Source organism: Bombus pyrosoma, linkage group LG7 (assembly GCF_014825855.1).
Source record: "Bombus pyrosoma isolate SC7728 linkage group LG7, ASM1482585v1, whole genome shotgun sequence".
NCBI classification, from domain to species: Eukaryota; Metazoa; Arthropoda; class Insecta; order Hymenoptera; family Apidae; genus Bombus; species Bombus pyrosoma.
Window position 1 is genome coordinate 4,739,414 of NC_057776.1, and position 13,916 is coordinate 4,753,329.

Below are 13,916 nucleotides of genomic sequence, written 5' to 3' on the forward strand. Positions count from 1 at the left end.
CAAATTTTTCCTCTATACCCTTCTTTGTACTGGTTCTAGATTTATCAGTAAAATAAAGTAATACCGAATCGAAGCATTTTACGTCACGAAATTGGTCGAAATTCATAGAGAAAGAAAAGAACACGTCGTAGAGTATGCTATGCGAGTGGCTATGTTTGTTTCTCACTGGTTTTCTTACTCCGCCAATTGGAATGATCAATTAAAACATATCGCGCTGCGTCAAGTCACGATCGAGAAAAGGAAAGCATAAAGCGAGGAGAATAAAACGTGACGAAGACAGAAGGTTATTACAGCAAAAGGGAACGGTTGAAATAGAGTGAGTCAATCGTTCAGAGGAACATTGTATGTATATATGTATGACAGAATGAGAGTAAAAGAAAGAGAGGGAAGAAAGATTCCAGCGAGTAGCGTTAACGAACGACAGCGACAGTCAACGAGACAGTCTTTGCGGGAGCCGCCTTCGGTTGCTCCCACGTGCGGTTCAGCTCGTTGAATCTTAACGAGCTTACATCGAGAGGTAATTGTACGTTTTCTGCGTTCAGAAGATACTCTTTAAAAAGATTTCGTTTGGACAATAAAGTTATCGATTGATAATAGCGATCGAGTTGAGCAGCACAAGTGAGAAAACTTAAGAGAATCATCCGCAATGTTTATTGCGAAAAATGAAGCAAAATCAGATAAATATCAACCGTTCCTCGATACGACGATTTGAAACGATTTAAAATACGACAGTAGACACAGCAAAGAACTTACAGGTGAGATTGTTTGACCATCGATTCCGTCATACGATAATCACGACTCAGGATTTGCTTATCATTTGTATTTTATTCGAATGTTAGAACAAACGTAAATGTTTAAGAACGTCATTGAACGATGTTGGTTCGTTTGCTCGATCAATGACATTGGGATTAACGTCACTAATCCTTTAAAAGGGAGAAGGTACGGCAAATCATATCGAATCAGATCGAATCGATCAGAAGTCCTATGCTACAAAAGTGTCAAACTCGAAATCGTAATTAGTGAAAGCAAATTCCGTTGAACATGACACAAAATTATTATTCATTCTTCCTTTCTTATCGCTTATCTTATTTAACCACATTTCCTGATGAATTTCAGTAGGAGTGATGATTCGATAACTATTATATATACTGAAAGGATCAATGCGAAATCGTTGCTAGGAAACGTATTTTTTTATCCGAGAGATCAACGATCGAGAAAGAGAGGAAAATCGAATAAAGAACGAAATTACGATGGGGCTCAACGCGGAGCTTACTGCTATTCTTCGAGGTAAATGAAATGTTAACAGACGTCACATATATATTATGTATATATATATTTATTACTGTGATCGTTTTAATCAACATCGATCGGACCGACATGAAACTACATACGTATATTTATTCACGATAGATGTAGTGCAATTTTTGGAATGTCTCCACGATGTAAAACTCCCATTGAAATTAGAGAACATTCGAGATAATCTATTGGTACGTTCGAAAGATACGCTAACGATGTTCGTAATAGAGAGAATCGGAAGACCGGCATCTCCAGAACCGTATTTAAATATGAACGCAACCGGATCGAAAGGTTTGATGGCAACTACACTGAAAACGGAAACCGAGCTTCAAGAATACGTAGGAGCAGAGGAATACCATGAGATGCAAAAGCCACAGCAACAACAAGATTATTACGAGACCTTTCAGGGTGTCGAATCGACGAATAATACTATTGTACTCTCGACTCATGAAACGATCGATAATATTCAAAATAAAGGAGAAGAGGTTGAAAATACGCTAATGGACATTTACGCGAATTTCTCAGCAACGGAAACGAAAAGTAAATGTAAGATGTGTGGCCCTCTTTATAGGAAGGAAGGAAAGAAATTGTTCGTTTTCGAACAATATCGAGCTTGTTGGGTTGGTAAGTTGAATTCTCTCGATGATCGATATCGATGTGATCAAAACACTGCATGTAACGGAGCAATTTCTATGCAAATGTGATAGGTTTGGTTGGATTGCATCTATTAATTTACGGAAACGATCGTGACAATCGGCCGTGTACAATTTTGCCAATTCAGGGCTACATGGCACGAGCTGCTCCAAATGCGATTCCTCGAGACCAACGTCGAAGCGAATCTACTTTTGAGATTTTCCGTCCTGGTAACAGAACTTTCCAGGTACTCAAATATTTCTCATAAAATATACTATAGATATAGAAATGGAAATAAATGAAAAGGTTAATAAATTGAATGTAAAGTTCAACGTTATTTCAGTTTTCTGCAAAAACTCGGAAGGATATGGAACAATGGGTAACGAAAATTTGTGAATTAGGAGGCGAGAAGAACGATTATAAAGAGACAACGAAACAAATGGACACGAACATCGTCGCAAATGGTTCTACCAAGCAACCGAATGACCAAGAAGACTCGAGTTGCAGACAAGAGCTTCCCGATAAATCTTCGACCGATCCAATCATTGATCGATCCAATGAAGATACTAATGAAGGAAGAGCACTGGATGATTCTCACGAATCGGCCAATATTTCTATTCCTTCGCCTGCCACTGGCCCTTCCGAAGCTATTGTTTCTATTTCTTCTCGCCCACATTCCTCAACTCCACCTCCGTTACCAGCTCGAATCTCCCGAAAATTACCGATACCGTCCCCTCAACATTCGTCTTACGAACTTCCTGACGAAGAGGAAGACGACATTTACCATAAGATCGACGATTTTAGAGAAACGATACAATACGCAAACGTCAAAAACAAACATGAATCTGATGAAAAAGGGAAAAAAGGAAATTTCGGAATTATTACGAAGAAATCAATTGGCTCGCGAAACGAATTAACGTATGACGATACCATCGATAACATTACAGCGTTGAAAGATAAAGTTGTAGATGAACAAAGTAAATTTCTATCGTACGATCACGGCGAGGTGATTATAGTATATTTCGCACACATTTATTTCTTTATTCGTTCTTTTATTCTTACCTGCTCTGTTACTCGTTCTTTTTTTTTTTTCTTACTCTATCATCTACATTTTTATATTATATTTATGTATGCATTTCATAATTACATCATCTTCCGTATACAGACTGTAATTCGCAACTCAAAACCGATCAAGGTTCGAACAACGGAGAAAGTGGAGGAATCGACAAAGTCACCGCAAAAGAAATCGTTTCTGGACAGAGTGAGAAGTAAAAAGGAATCTCCGAGAAAAATTGAGAAAAAGACCAAGTATAAAACTGCGACCTCTCCATCGCGGCCGCCGGCGCCGCTCTCGCAACTTTCATCGTCATTGGCAAACAATCACGAATCATCGAATTACTACGATGACGTATCTGAGTTGATAAATGTTGAGCAAGAAATTAACCGTGTCGAGGAAGAACAATCAGAGTATACTTGTCCACCTCCTCCCAGGCCGATCTATGTGAAACCACCGATAATCGAAAATGTAACCGATGCGGATGAATTTTATGATGACGTCGCGTATCGCGATAAATCACATCAAGTAAGAATTCTCTATCTCTTAATCTTTTCGTTTTATTTTTTCTCCTTTGATGTCGCTTGCTTTGTTAGCATTATTTTTAAAGCCATGTTCAATGAATTTACAGCAAATTACAAAGAAATCAAATCTCTTTCACAATCTCGTCCGCACGGATGCTGATCGGCCTGCTTTCTGCGAGAACTTAGACGTCTCGCAACAATCATTCGAAGATGACGAGCATTATAAAATGCCACGACCCGAATCGCATTATCCTAAATGTCTTCCTGTTGATCGACAAGTTGACGATTTGTATGATGACGTTGCCATACTCGCAGAGTTTACGGCACGACAAAAGGAAGTTCTACATAACAGAGATAACGAAAACGCAACAAGATCGCAAATCAGTCCCGAAAAAAAGTCGTGGAATCGATTTGTTAGCGGGAAAAGATCAAAAACGGTTGATTCAACGGTTACCGAAACGAATGGCCGAGTTTTAAACGAGACAGAGGATTCATCGGATGACTTTGGCGAACAACACAATTCTTCGAGAATGAATACATTTCAAAAATTGATTAGTAGAATGGAAAACTCTCTTGGCAAAGCACCCTCTAGGACAACATCGTCGATATTATTAAATAAAACAAATCTCACAAAATATGTGTAGCATAAATAATAATTCGAAAAGAAACGTGTATTCACAGTTCACGTATTTAAATATATGACCAAAGAAATAATACGTTAGTATATTTAAAAGTAAGTAGTATATTTCAATATATCTGTATTAATAAGAATCTTTTATTTTTTAAAATAAATAACATTCTTTAACTTGCATATGTAATCCCAATATGACGTACCGTAAATATTCGGATACACGATCGAATTTATAAGTTTCAACGATGATAGATTTCATTCGTTATTTATAAGTTGTACTTTAAAAAGTAATTATGCCCAATACATTTGATCGTATCGTTTTATCTTATAAAACGCTTATTTATTCGCTGGAATGTCTATCTCTGTTTTAAAATTTTTCTCATACGCATGGTATAAATTATCGCAAATATTAATCACTGCTTGTATAAAAGAGACAAATACATCGGTACTATATTTCTGAAATGCTTTTAAATGTATGCCTGTCTTAGATTCTATGTAATCTATAAACAATTCCGACTGTTTCGAATACAATGGAAGAATCACAATCATCAGTGTGAGTGCTAAACCAAACAGAAAAAGCCATGAGATCATGGACATGAAAAATCGATGTGCATTTCCTAGAACATCAATCAAAATATTATAAAATACTATTTGCATTTCTAAATTGTTTGGTACAACACATCTTGGTACATTACCTTTAGTTTCATGTGTTTTATTAGCTTGGTTTCTATTGTGCGTGATTATCAGAGGTTCTATTTTGTCTTCATCTATTAGCGATACTTCGCTCGATTGATTAGATCCACTTTCATCTAAATTTTGCTTATTATTCTTATCCAATATCTTCTTTTTCTTTTTCCTCCCTCCTTTTTTTGTCGAAACAGTACCTGTTTCCATATCTGCTATAAATAAATGTGTTAACGGTGTCTAATATGTAGGAGCTATTTTAAGAGACTGGTATATTTTAATTTTGGACATCACCCGTAATGGCATTTAATCTCCGTAATTTTTCTTCTTCGATGGTAAGTTTCACACTTGACAAATAAGCGACAATGTTACGAGCACAAGCTTGGCATTCACTCAAATTACTACAAGGACCAGCAACACTAGCCACAGCAGGAGTTAAAGGATTTTCCTTTAAATCTAACCATCTTAAACTTTTTAATTCGCTTAAACTAAGTGGTAATCTGCTTATCTGTAAGATCATTCTACTATTATTTACATGCTTAACATTGTTGTAACACAGTTTAATACTGTTCCATTCTTTCACATAAAAGCCATGTCCTAAAGGAATTTCTTTCCGATGTTTTAATAGCATTGCAGTTAGTTTCTCCGGGGTCTAAAAACTCAAACTGAGTTTCAGAGAAAGAAATTTCTTTTATCACTGCTTTTATTCAAAAGCTTCAAACAATATATATGGAACAGTCTCAAGTGTGACAATTCAGGCTGTGAAAGCCTCAAATCTCTTACTATTTACATGATCTAGATTTATTTAAAAAATTTATAATGTAATATTTTTTACTTACTTGATTTGCATAAAGATCTAAATGTTTCAATCGCTTCAGTTCTCCAAAATTTTCAGGGATTTCTGTCAACATGTTTCTACTAAGATCTAGTATGACTATTTGCTTAAGGTCAACAAAAGTACTCTGAAATAAATTATTAATAAAATTACTTTAAAAAGTAATATTACACTAAATGAAAGTAACAAAATTAAAAAACTTACAGATAAAGAAGTTAAAAGATTATTTGATAAATCCAAATGTGTTGCTTTTTTAATAGTTGCCTGAGAAATATAAGACACACACATTTTAATACTTTAATTTAATGTATACAGTGATGTACGTTTTACAGCGTAAAATGATATAAAGTTATCAAATAAAATATATGAATGAGATTTAATAATTTATCTGATATTTGTCAGATTAGGTAAAATATATATGTATAAGTTTTTGAACGTACGATTTCTCGAATAGGCACTTCTTTAAGGTCGCATAAGCTAAGATCTAGCTTTTCGTCTTTTAATCTACTTTTAACTTTCTTTAAATTCATTTTGGTACTGGAAAAAAATTAATCACACACAAATGTCTGGTATTTGTGATTTTTTGTGGCGTCACCTTCTGGTAAAGAACATATTGTCACAAAGTTGAGGAAATTTAATATCACATATTAAAACGGTAAAATATTTTTCGATCTGTCAACTGAATGATACAAAATTTCATATTATTAGTAATGAACAAATTCTTAATAAATATGTTTGCACACACGTGGCTAATAAAGACCAATACAAAATGACCACGCATATGTCATTTTCAATTTTCGACTTCTATCTGATAATTCAGCAACTTTTAAAATCATACGACTGTTGGCAAAACTTGTTAGCGATTGTAGTGAATTAGAACCATAAACGTAACGTGACGCATCACGTGACGCGTCTAACAAGCTTGCAGTAAAGGTAATGAATTCATTTCTATACATTTATAACAGTTATGCTTGTACTTGAAGAAAAAGTTGATAAGTGAGGTGTCAGGACAAGTTCAGATTGTAACGAAAATTTTTGGCAGGCAAGGGGAATTGACAATCACGATTTACTTGATTCTTAAGATCCACAGAAATTCTGATTTAGTTTGAATAGCTTTTACCTCGATTTGTCTACTTTTAGGTTAAAAATTAATTCTATTCAAAATGTCTACACGGTATATAAAAAAAGTATATGGAAGTGATCTATTATTCGAGAAGAATAGTGAAAATGAGAGTGAGATGGAAAACTCAATAATGGGCAACGTTAAACCAAAGACATTCAACTTTTTTGATGTAGTATGTGTCTAAATACTTTAATAAGTATCTTTCTGTTTAGGTCTTCCATTTTGTATGATTATCATTTAAATGATATTGTAATCAAATTTTTTCCTAATTTTTTGAATATTTATTACATTGTTTAATGTTACTATGAAATTTATTTTCCTTTCTTTTAGTTGAATCAAAATTCTGAAATTAATGAGGAAGAAAATGAAGAAGAACAAGCAGCGGATGAAAATAGTATTGATGAAGCTAAGCGCAAGAAAAAAAAGAAAAGACGAAGAAAATTAGAAGGTTGTAAAGGCCAAATTGTTGAATCAAAAGAAGAAAATATAGATGAAATTGAAAAGACAGTGAGGGAAGTGAATAAATTACTTGGGGAACCACTTCCAGGTTGTAGCTCTCAAAGTACAGATAATTTTCAGTGGAGCCAACAAAAGTCTAAAGAGGATATTTTCTTAGTGCAACATAAGCACTTAAATCCGTATAATGAACTCAAAAGAATTTTTGGTAGCAAAACAGTGCAAGCGGAACAAAAGTATGTTTTTAATGAAACGTGTGTTAAGTAAATAGATATAAGATAAATAGTGTAATTAGACCTCGTATTATAAATAGTTACTTTCAACAGCAATAGGAGAAATAGAGGACGTATGGGCCATTTAAAGAAAACCTGGTTGGTTTCTGCTAGAGATAATTGGCCACCAATTATTAAATTTGGCCTTTCAATGTCTTTGGATCATACTATACAAACAACCAATAATGTTCAATACTTTGTGTATGATCACAGTGTATCATACAGACAAGTACAATTAAAATTTTTAGAAGCTGTTGAAAGCTCAAATCATGAAAAGATCCTTGTATGTTATGTTTCAATTTAAATACTATATTTATTATGAATACATAAAAAGTACTTGAAATAAATCAAATTTTTATAATGTCTTCTTTTAGAGTATAATCAATGTGCATTCTTATCACGTAGATACATTATTACAATTAGCCGAACTGTGTAAACACAATGATGATTTAGCAATGGCTGCACAATTAACAGAACGAGCTTTGTACTGCCTAGAATGTGCTTTTCACCCACTGTTTAATTATACAGCTGCTCTTTGCAGACTAGATTACAGGAAACAACAAAATCGTGCTTTATTTATAACTTTATTCAAACATATTAATTTTGTTGGTGGACGTGCATGTTACAGGTAAAAACACAGAACTTCTTTAAACTTCTAATAACGCTTTCTCTAATTTTCTTCAAATTTATTTATATTTCAGAACAAGCTTGGAGTTTTGTAAATTACTTTTGTCACTTGATCCAGAAGGTGATCCATTAGCTGTAGTTCTTTGTCTTGATTTCTATGCTTTAAGAGCAAAGGAATACGAATGGTTTATAGAATTTTGCAATCTTTGGGATAGTACAAGAAACCTAACACAGTTGCCAAATATAGCGTACAGTTTAGCTTTAGCCCATTTTCATTTAGGCAACACAAGTATTGCTAACGAATTGTTACAAAATGCTTTAATAATGTTCCCGGGTGTATTGATGCAGTTACTAGAAGAATGTGGGATACAACCTGATGAAATGGTATTTTCATATTATTATAGTAATAAGCAAATGTTTCAATAAATTTTTATATGAAATTAAATAAAAATTAGAACCTATTATACGAAATTCTTTTGCAGGTTCAATCCTATGATTTCTTTAACAGTAAAGCAACAATTTCAACTTCACCACCTCTAGAGAAGCTACAAAATTTATATGTTGAACGTAACTTTCGCCTATGGAAAGATGTAAATCTTTTACCATGGCTCCGTGAAAATGTACACATTGTACTAAGTCGTGTTGATTCACATGATGATTACGTAAAGTATTGTGAGGTAAAACGGAGAAAACGTTATCAAGGAAGATTACCAAAAAATATTTTGCGACATATTATATTGTCTGATATAAGAAATATCAGTGTGAACTTTAATGAGGTATAAGCACTTTTATGTTGTAATTTTCAAATTTTTTCATCTGTACTACATTCTTGTATGAAATACTAGGTACAAATTGATGGTTCCATTCTTTCGCATGATCCTTTACCACCTGTGGATAGTATTGATATTTACAAACGCCCTGCCACAAGTACAAGGTCAAACAGAAATAGTGCTGGTTTTTTATCTCTCTTTCTTTCATATTTATCCAGGGATATTGGTAGAGATGTTGCAGAAGTTCTTGAAAATACAAATTTATCGTAAGTATTTAATAGTATCAGTTTTAGTAATAGTGATAGCAATAGAAGTAATAACAACAACAACATCAACAACAACAGTAATAATGTTTAAATTAACATAAGCGGATAATTATTACAATATATAATGTTGTGTAAAATTTTTAGCCATGATAATGATGAAGAAACATAAAATTGATTCCAACTATTGATTATTGATTATATCGTGGAATAACAAGTCAGAGTACAGGAAGTTTCCTTTCAATTAAATAACATAAAAATGAAGTTAATATGTGTATAAATATTTTTCAAACAACAGCTATTTTTATGAAAATAACATACATTTCATGGCAGGTAATATATATAATATTTAGTAATGAACACTGCAAAAATTATAGTCCTTTTCTACTATTATAATTACTTCCATCATCATCGTTATCACTATCATAGTTGTATAATATTTTATTATATGTACTTGAGGCTTGATATGCTCTGATTATATTTATATATTCATATGTAGTATGAGGTTGTATACATTGTACAATCCTGTATGCTCTATTGTAATATTTTGGAACTTTTGATGCAATTATTACATACCCAATTTTTTCGAAGTTTTAAATAATAAAAGAATAAATATATATATATATACATACACATATACATACGCATATATACACATATATTCAATAAATAAACTATATTGTTGAAATACTTGTATCAAAGTGTTATTTGTCAATTATTATTTATATTTTGTTGATATATGAGCTCATTATATATAGGATAATGTAAAGTATATACTCTGTGAATGTAATTCATTAAAAAAGAATTATTATTTTCAAATTGTCTTATGTTATGTACAGATCTATACAATTATCTTGTATTATCATTTTTATTAACTATTCCTAGTCATTGTTTCTAATGCAGTGTTACCTTCATCTTTTTGAGAGATTTTCCCTGTATCTTTATTACATATAAATATCGTCATATATTATTGTAATAATTAATGAGCATAAAAACTTTTTTGTGTGCGTTTACTAGTGCAGTACTGGGCGTTCCTCTATAATTATTTCAGTTAGCAATTGTGTAATAAAAACATCCATTCCATCTAATCAAATACATCATCATTTAAGATAAAAAATTAGAAATTCATCAAATTGTTGATAGATCATTTAGCATTCAGAGGGACCATTGGTCCATAATAATGTAATTCCTTTTAATGCCACTTGTATTCTTATTTATTTTATACCATACTATGGAATACGGGATTATAACGACAAATTCCAGGTCCATATTCTTGATAAGCTTTTTTGGTATGACAAACTGTATAAAATTCTGGATCACTAGCTAATAACGCGCCTCCGTACCATACTGCCCAACGTTGTTTGTGATGCGATATAACATGAACATCTATAGGTTTTGGCTAAAGTAAAATTAAACATAAATATTAGATTACTCTTCTTCTTTTTTCATATTGAAATATATAAAAATACATATTACCGTAATGAGACTTCCACTTAATGTTTCGCTAAGTTTGAGACGTGCATCGACAATTCGTTTTATATCGCGTTGTAATCGTCTACCAAAGTCCTTGAACATCGTAGAACCACCCGATAATACAATATTACTATATAATGGTCTTCTAACGTCTATTGGACAATTTTGAATTACATCATCTACGATTTCGCTTAATGGTGTTGTGAAATCTGGATTAGAGAACTAAAAATGTGATAATAAAATAAAATGTGCATGTAACAAACCATTCATGGTTTATAACTGAATTTATATGCTTAAATTTAAATGGACATACCTCAGGATGAAAGAATATCTCTGGTCCAAGAAACCTTTCATATCCAACATCTACTACAAATGGTTGCTTTGTAATACTATTGACACCTTCATATTTTTTTATTTTAGTAGGATCACTATCGTATTTAGCAAATTCTTTTGAAATATCGGGACATATATAGCAATACTTTTCTTTTATTGCTTTAGCTGTTTCTAATGATTGTTCAGGTGGAATTCCAATTTCACGTTCTCGTAACAAGCTTTGAATGAAATATGTAATATCACGACCGGCAATAGGAATATGCTTTATACAACTTCCTATAACAAAACCTTCTGCCTAAATGACAAAATAAATTTGTTAATTGCAACAGGTTACAATCTATGCTGTATGTTCATTTTATAATTTTATATCCTTCTCCTTTTACACATACCACTGGTATTACGTGAGTTACGCCATCTCCACTATCGACAACAACACCCGTTAATGTCCTATCCTCTATTGTTTTAGCTGTCCAAGAGGCAGCTAATGCTAATACTGCTTGAACAGCAATATAAAGACCTGGCACATTAAATGATTCAAACATTATCTCTGCTGTATATTCCCGATTCTCTGGAGTATTTAATGGTGGTTCTGTGAGTAAAAAGTAATGATCTTCAGGTTCTGCCCTAAGATATTTGAAAATACATTGCTGTAGGAATTTTTCCATTAAATCCCAATCTTCCACTAATCCATGTCTAACTGGATACTAAACAAAATTGAGCGTAAATTATAAGATAATTTGGAAAATATGTATTTCAATAAAAATATAACCGCATACTGATGTATCTACATACTTTCACAGAATAACCAGTAGCTTCAAAAGCTTCATCTCCAATATAAGCATCCAAATCTTCGACTCCTTTAGTAACCCTTCTGGCATTATTATCTCCAACCTTTGCAGTTTCTTTAATAGCAATTGCAGAAGGAATTATAAGCTGAGGTTCCTTATTGCCTGCAAATCCTAGCTTTGTATATCTGTAAAGTTACAAATAATAATGAGAAAATATTTTTTTCTTTTTGATAGAATAAATAAACAAAATATATATTTACTCTACTACTAGTACATGTTTGTTTCATTAACTACTATATATGTACATACATATTGAATTCAAATTTTGTTAGAAATAGTAGCTTTACTAATGTAAATTTATAGCTTGTTATTATTGAATGTAAATAACGAATATTAGTAGCTGTGTTTCCAACAACTATCAATTGATAAGACAGAAAAAGGAATACTTAATTACATTACATTTTTTTAGTATAATTTATTTAATACGTGGAATGACATGTGTCATCAAGTCACGCTTCGGCTCATTTATTTTAGTTGAGATTGATTTTTTAAATTACATACCCCGTACCCACATCGATTACACATGCAGGTAGACGACCAAGCATTGTGTCCTTTTCGTTTCGATCGGTTTTTGCTTTTATTCGAAAGAAAAATATCTTCACTACAATACAAACTGAACACTCATCCGTTCCAATTAACCACACCTCGCTTTACAGATAAAGCAGAAGTGCACTTTAAGCGGCGTGTTCATTGAGCGAAATTTTCTTTGATAGACTGTCAAAAATGGGAATTTATAGGGAAGATCATCACAATATCTACAAATAACCGATTTTATCGTAAAGTTTATTACATATATCTTGTTTTAAATTTGTTTTTTAAAAACAATCGAATATTATAATTAACAAAATATCTTGTATACTTAACGAAATAATGTATTATATATTGATCCAAGGCGAACTGGTATCGAAGTACGCAGTCTAGCCGGTTACTACCAAAAGGTTCCGGATTCGATTCTCGGCGGGCGCACCGGTCTTTTTAAAGAATTTATTACATATTGTAATATATAATTAACTTTATTCGCCAATGGGCTTAACTACGCAGGAATTACCGGGTGATATCCATAAGAACTAGCAGCGAAGTCAAAGCAAACTTGTGGTTTGGACACATAGTTAACTGACTTGTAGTGGATGACTATGTGGTGATGGTACGAGTAAGAGAGAATGAGAATGGAAAAAGAGAATTTGAAAATGAAAAAAAAGAAGATGACGAAATTCCGGAAAGACTTTTCCGTTGGATAAAATAATAACCTCTGCATACTCCATCTCTTGACCCCAAGAGAAATTTTAAACGATATATTGATGCGTGTATATACAATGTGCCCACGAATTTTGTCTATCTGAAATATCTTCGTTATTGCAAACAGTTCGTAAAAATATAAAGATATAGGATTTAAAGGAATACATAATATTACGGTAGTTAGCGCTTTCTTAATAAGTGGATGCATATAGGTCAAAAGTCATTTTTCTTTTTTTAAATGGAATCATATGTTTTTTAATACGTTAATTGACCGATCTTGGCGTTTTCTACAAAAAATTACTAATCTATTTACATATGTTGAAAAACTATTAGCTTTCATGTGTTTCTTTATCTCTCATGTGTTAAATATAACAAATTAAAATATCTACTAAACTAATAGTTTTTCGAGATAGATTAATACTTTTTAATGGATTGCATTTTGAGATGGATTGACTAACATATTGAAAAATATATGATTCCATGCAAAAAGACAAAAATAACCTTCGTGTCTCCTCTATGCATCCATTTGTCAAGAAACCGCGATTATCATATTAAGTATTCCTCGAAATTCTATAATCTTTATTAGAAACATTTTTGCTTATTGTTTGAAACAACAAAGATATTCCAAATGGATAGAGTTTATGCAATTTGCATATTTACATGTATGATATAATGTGTGTACATATGTTTATCATGGGCTCCAAATCCATGATGATTATTTAGACAGATATTAGATAGATGTATATTTTCAATATTAGTGATTATATTGAATGGCTAATTGTTACATAATGATAATTTTATTCAATTAATGATAAATTGCAATGTAATACAATTGAAAGAATCGCCCATTCTTATTTA

The 13,916-nt window shown here is 32.2% G+C and overlaps 4 protein-coding genes across 8 annotated transcripts; 2 read left to right on the forward strand and 2 right to left on the reverse strand.

Annotated features, from left to right (window-relative positions):
• Positions 1-4,244, forward strand: LOC122569455. 3 transcript variants are annotated; one of them, XM_043730526.1, is made up of 8 exons: positions 1-523; positions 598-755; positions 1,117-1,287; positions 1,411-1,920; positions 2,004-2,176; positions 2,273-2,935; positions 3,095-3,511; positions 3,615-4,244. In XM_043730526.1, exons 3-8 carry the CDS (start codon positions 1,251-1,253, stop codon positions 4,149-4,151), a joined length of 2,337 nt encoding a protein of 778 aa, XP_043586461.1. In that variant the 5' UTR covers positions 1-523; positions 598-755; positions 1,117-1,250; the 3' UTR covers positions 4,152-4,244. The 3 variants fall into 3 exon arrangements, with proteins under 3 accessions (XP_043586461.1, XP_043586462.1, XP_043586460.1); XM_043730527.1 differs by having other exon boundaries at positions 1-517; XM_043730525.1 differs by having other exon boundaries at positions 1-755; positions 1,120-1,287.
• An 18-nt stretch (positions 4,245-4,262) lies between these two features.
• On the reverse strand, positions 4,263-6,434 carry LOC122569467 (leucine-rich repeat-containing protein 59). Of its 2 annotated transcripts, none has more exons than XM_043730552.1 (6): positions 6,098-6,434; positions 5,862-5,921; positions 5,662-5,784; positions 5,117-5,330; positions 4,834-5,022; positions 4,263-4,755 (listed from the first exon to the last, which is right to left on the reverse strand). In XM_043730552.1, exons 1-6 carry the CDS (start codon positions 6,185-6,187, stop codon positions 4,475-4,477), a joined length of 957 nt encoding a protein of 318 aa, XP_043586487.1. In that variant the 5' UTR covers positions 6,188-6,434; the 3' UTR covers positions 4,263-4,474. The 2 variants fall into 2 exon arrangements, with proteins under 2 accessions (XP_043586487.1, XP_043586486.1); XM_043730551.1 differs by having other exon boundaries at positions 4,834-5,034; positions 6,098-6,427.
• Positions 6,435-6,486: 52 nt separating this feature from the next.
• On the forward strand, positions 6,487-9,858 carry LOC122569458 (transcription factor 25). 2 transcript variants are annotated; one of them, XM_043730538.1, is made up of 9 exons: positions 6,487-6,590; positions 6,798-6,952; positions 7,111-7,472; positions 7,563-7,791; positions 7,883-8,136; positions 8,210-8,519; positions 8,618-8,911; positions 8,981-9,171; positions 9,316-9,858. In XM_043730538.1, the coding sequence occupies exons 2-9, from the start codon at positions 6,821-6,823 to the stop codon at positions 9,338-9,340; spliced, it is 1,797 nt and encodes a 598-aa protein (XP_043586473.1). In that variant the 5' UTR covers positions 6,487-6,590; positions 6,798-6,820; the 3' UTR covers positions 9,341-9,858. The 2 variants fall into 2 exon arrangements, with proteins under 2 accessions (XP_043586473.1, XP_043586472.1); XM_043730537.1 differs by having other exon boundaries at positions 6,556-6,699.
• A 95-nt stretch (positions 9,859-9,953) lies between these two features.
• LOC122569462 (actin-related protein 3) lies at positions 9,954-13,873 on the reverse strand. The gene is made up of 6 exons (XM_043730544.1): positions 12,324-13,873; positions 11,767-11,947; positions 11,364-11,678; positions 10,955-11,269; positions 10,645-10,863; positions 9,954-10,567 (listed from the first exon to the last, which is right to left on the reverse strand). Exons 1-6 carry the CDS (start codon positions 12,365-12,367, stop codon positions 10,388-10,390), a joined length of 1,254 nt encoding a protein of 417 aa, XP_043586479.1. The 5' UTR covers positions 12,368-13,873; the 3' UTR covers positions 9,954-10,387.
• Positions 13,874-13,916: the final 43 nt, after the last annotated feature.

Bases quoted from the DNA above. Each gene is read 5' to 3' on its own strand.
- LOC122569467 (XM_043730551.1), bottom strand. From the start codon at position 6,187: ATGAATTTAAAGAAAGTTAAAAGTAGATTAAAAGACGAAAAGCTAGAT. The intron at 5,785-5,861 runs GTAAGTTTTTTA...AATTTATTTCAG, and splicing joins ATCTTTTAACTTCTTTATCT to AGTACTTTTGTTGACCTTAA. The intron at 5,331-5,661 runs GTAAGTAAAAAA...ATGATCTTACAG, and splicing joins TAGATCTTTATGCAAATCAA to ATAAGCAGATTACCACTTAG.
- LOC122569462 (XM_043730544.1), bottom strand. From the start codon at position 12,367: ATGCTTGGTCGTCTACCTGCATGTGTAATCGATGTGGGTACGGG. The intron at 11,948-12,323 runs GTATGTAATTTA...GTAACTTTACAG, and splicing joins GTAATCGATGTGGGTACGGG to ATATACAAAGCTAGGATTTG. The intron at 10,568-10,644 runs GTAATATGTATT...ATTTTACTTTAG, and splicing joins TAAGTGGAAGTCTCATTACG to CCAAAACCTATAGATGTTCA.
- LOC122569455 (XM_043730525.1), top strand. From the start codon at position 1,251: ATGGGGCTCAACGCGGAGCTTACTGCTATTCTTCGAG. The intron at 1,921-2,003 runs GTAAGTTGAATT...CAAATGTGATAG, and splicing joins ATATCGAGCTTGTTGGGTTG to GTTTGGTTGGATTGCATCTA. The intron at 2,936-3,094 runs GTGATTATAGTA...TTCCGTATACAG, and splicing joins TATCGTACGATCACGGCGAG to ACTGTAATTCGCAACTCAAA.
- LOC122569458 (XM_043730538.1), top strand. From the start codon at position 6,821: ATGTCTACACGGTATATAAAAAAAGTATATGGAAGTGATCTATTATTC. The intron at 6,953-7,110 runs GTATGTGTCTAA...CCTTTCTTTTAG, and splicing joins CATTCAACTTTTTTGATGTA to TTGAATCAAAATTCTGAAAT. The intron at 8,912-8,980 runs GTATAAGCACTT...ATGAAATACTAG, and splicing joins TCAGTGTGAACTTTAATGAG to GTACAAATTGATGGTTCCAT.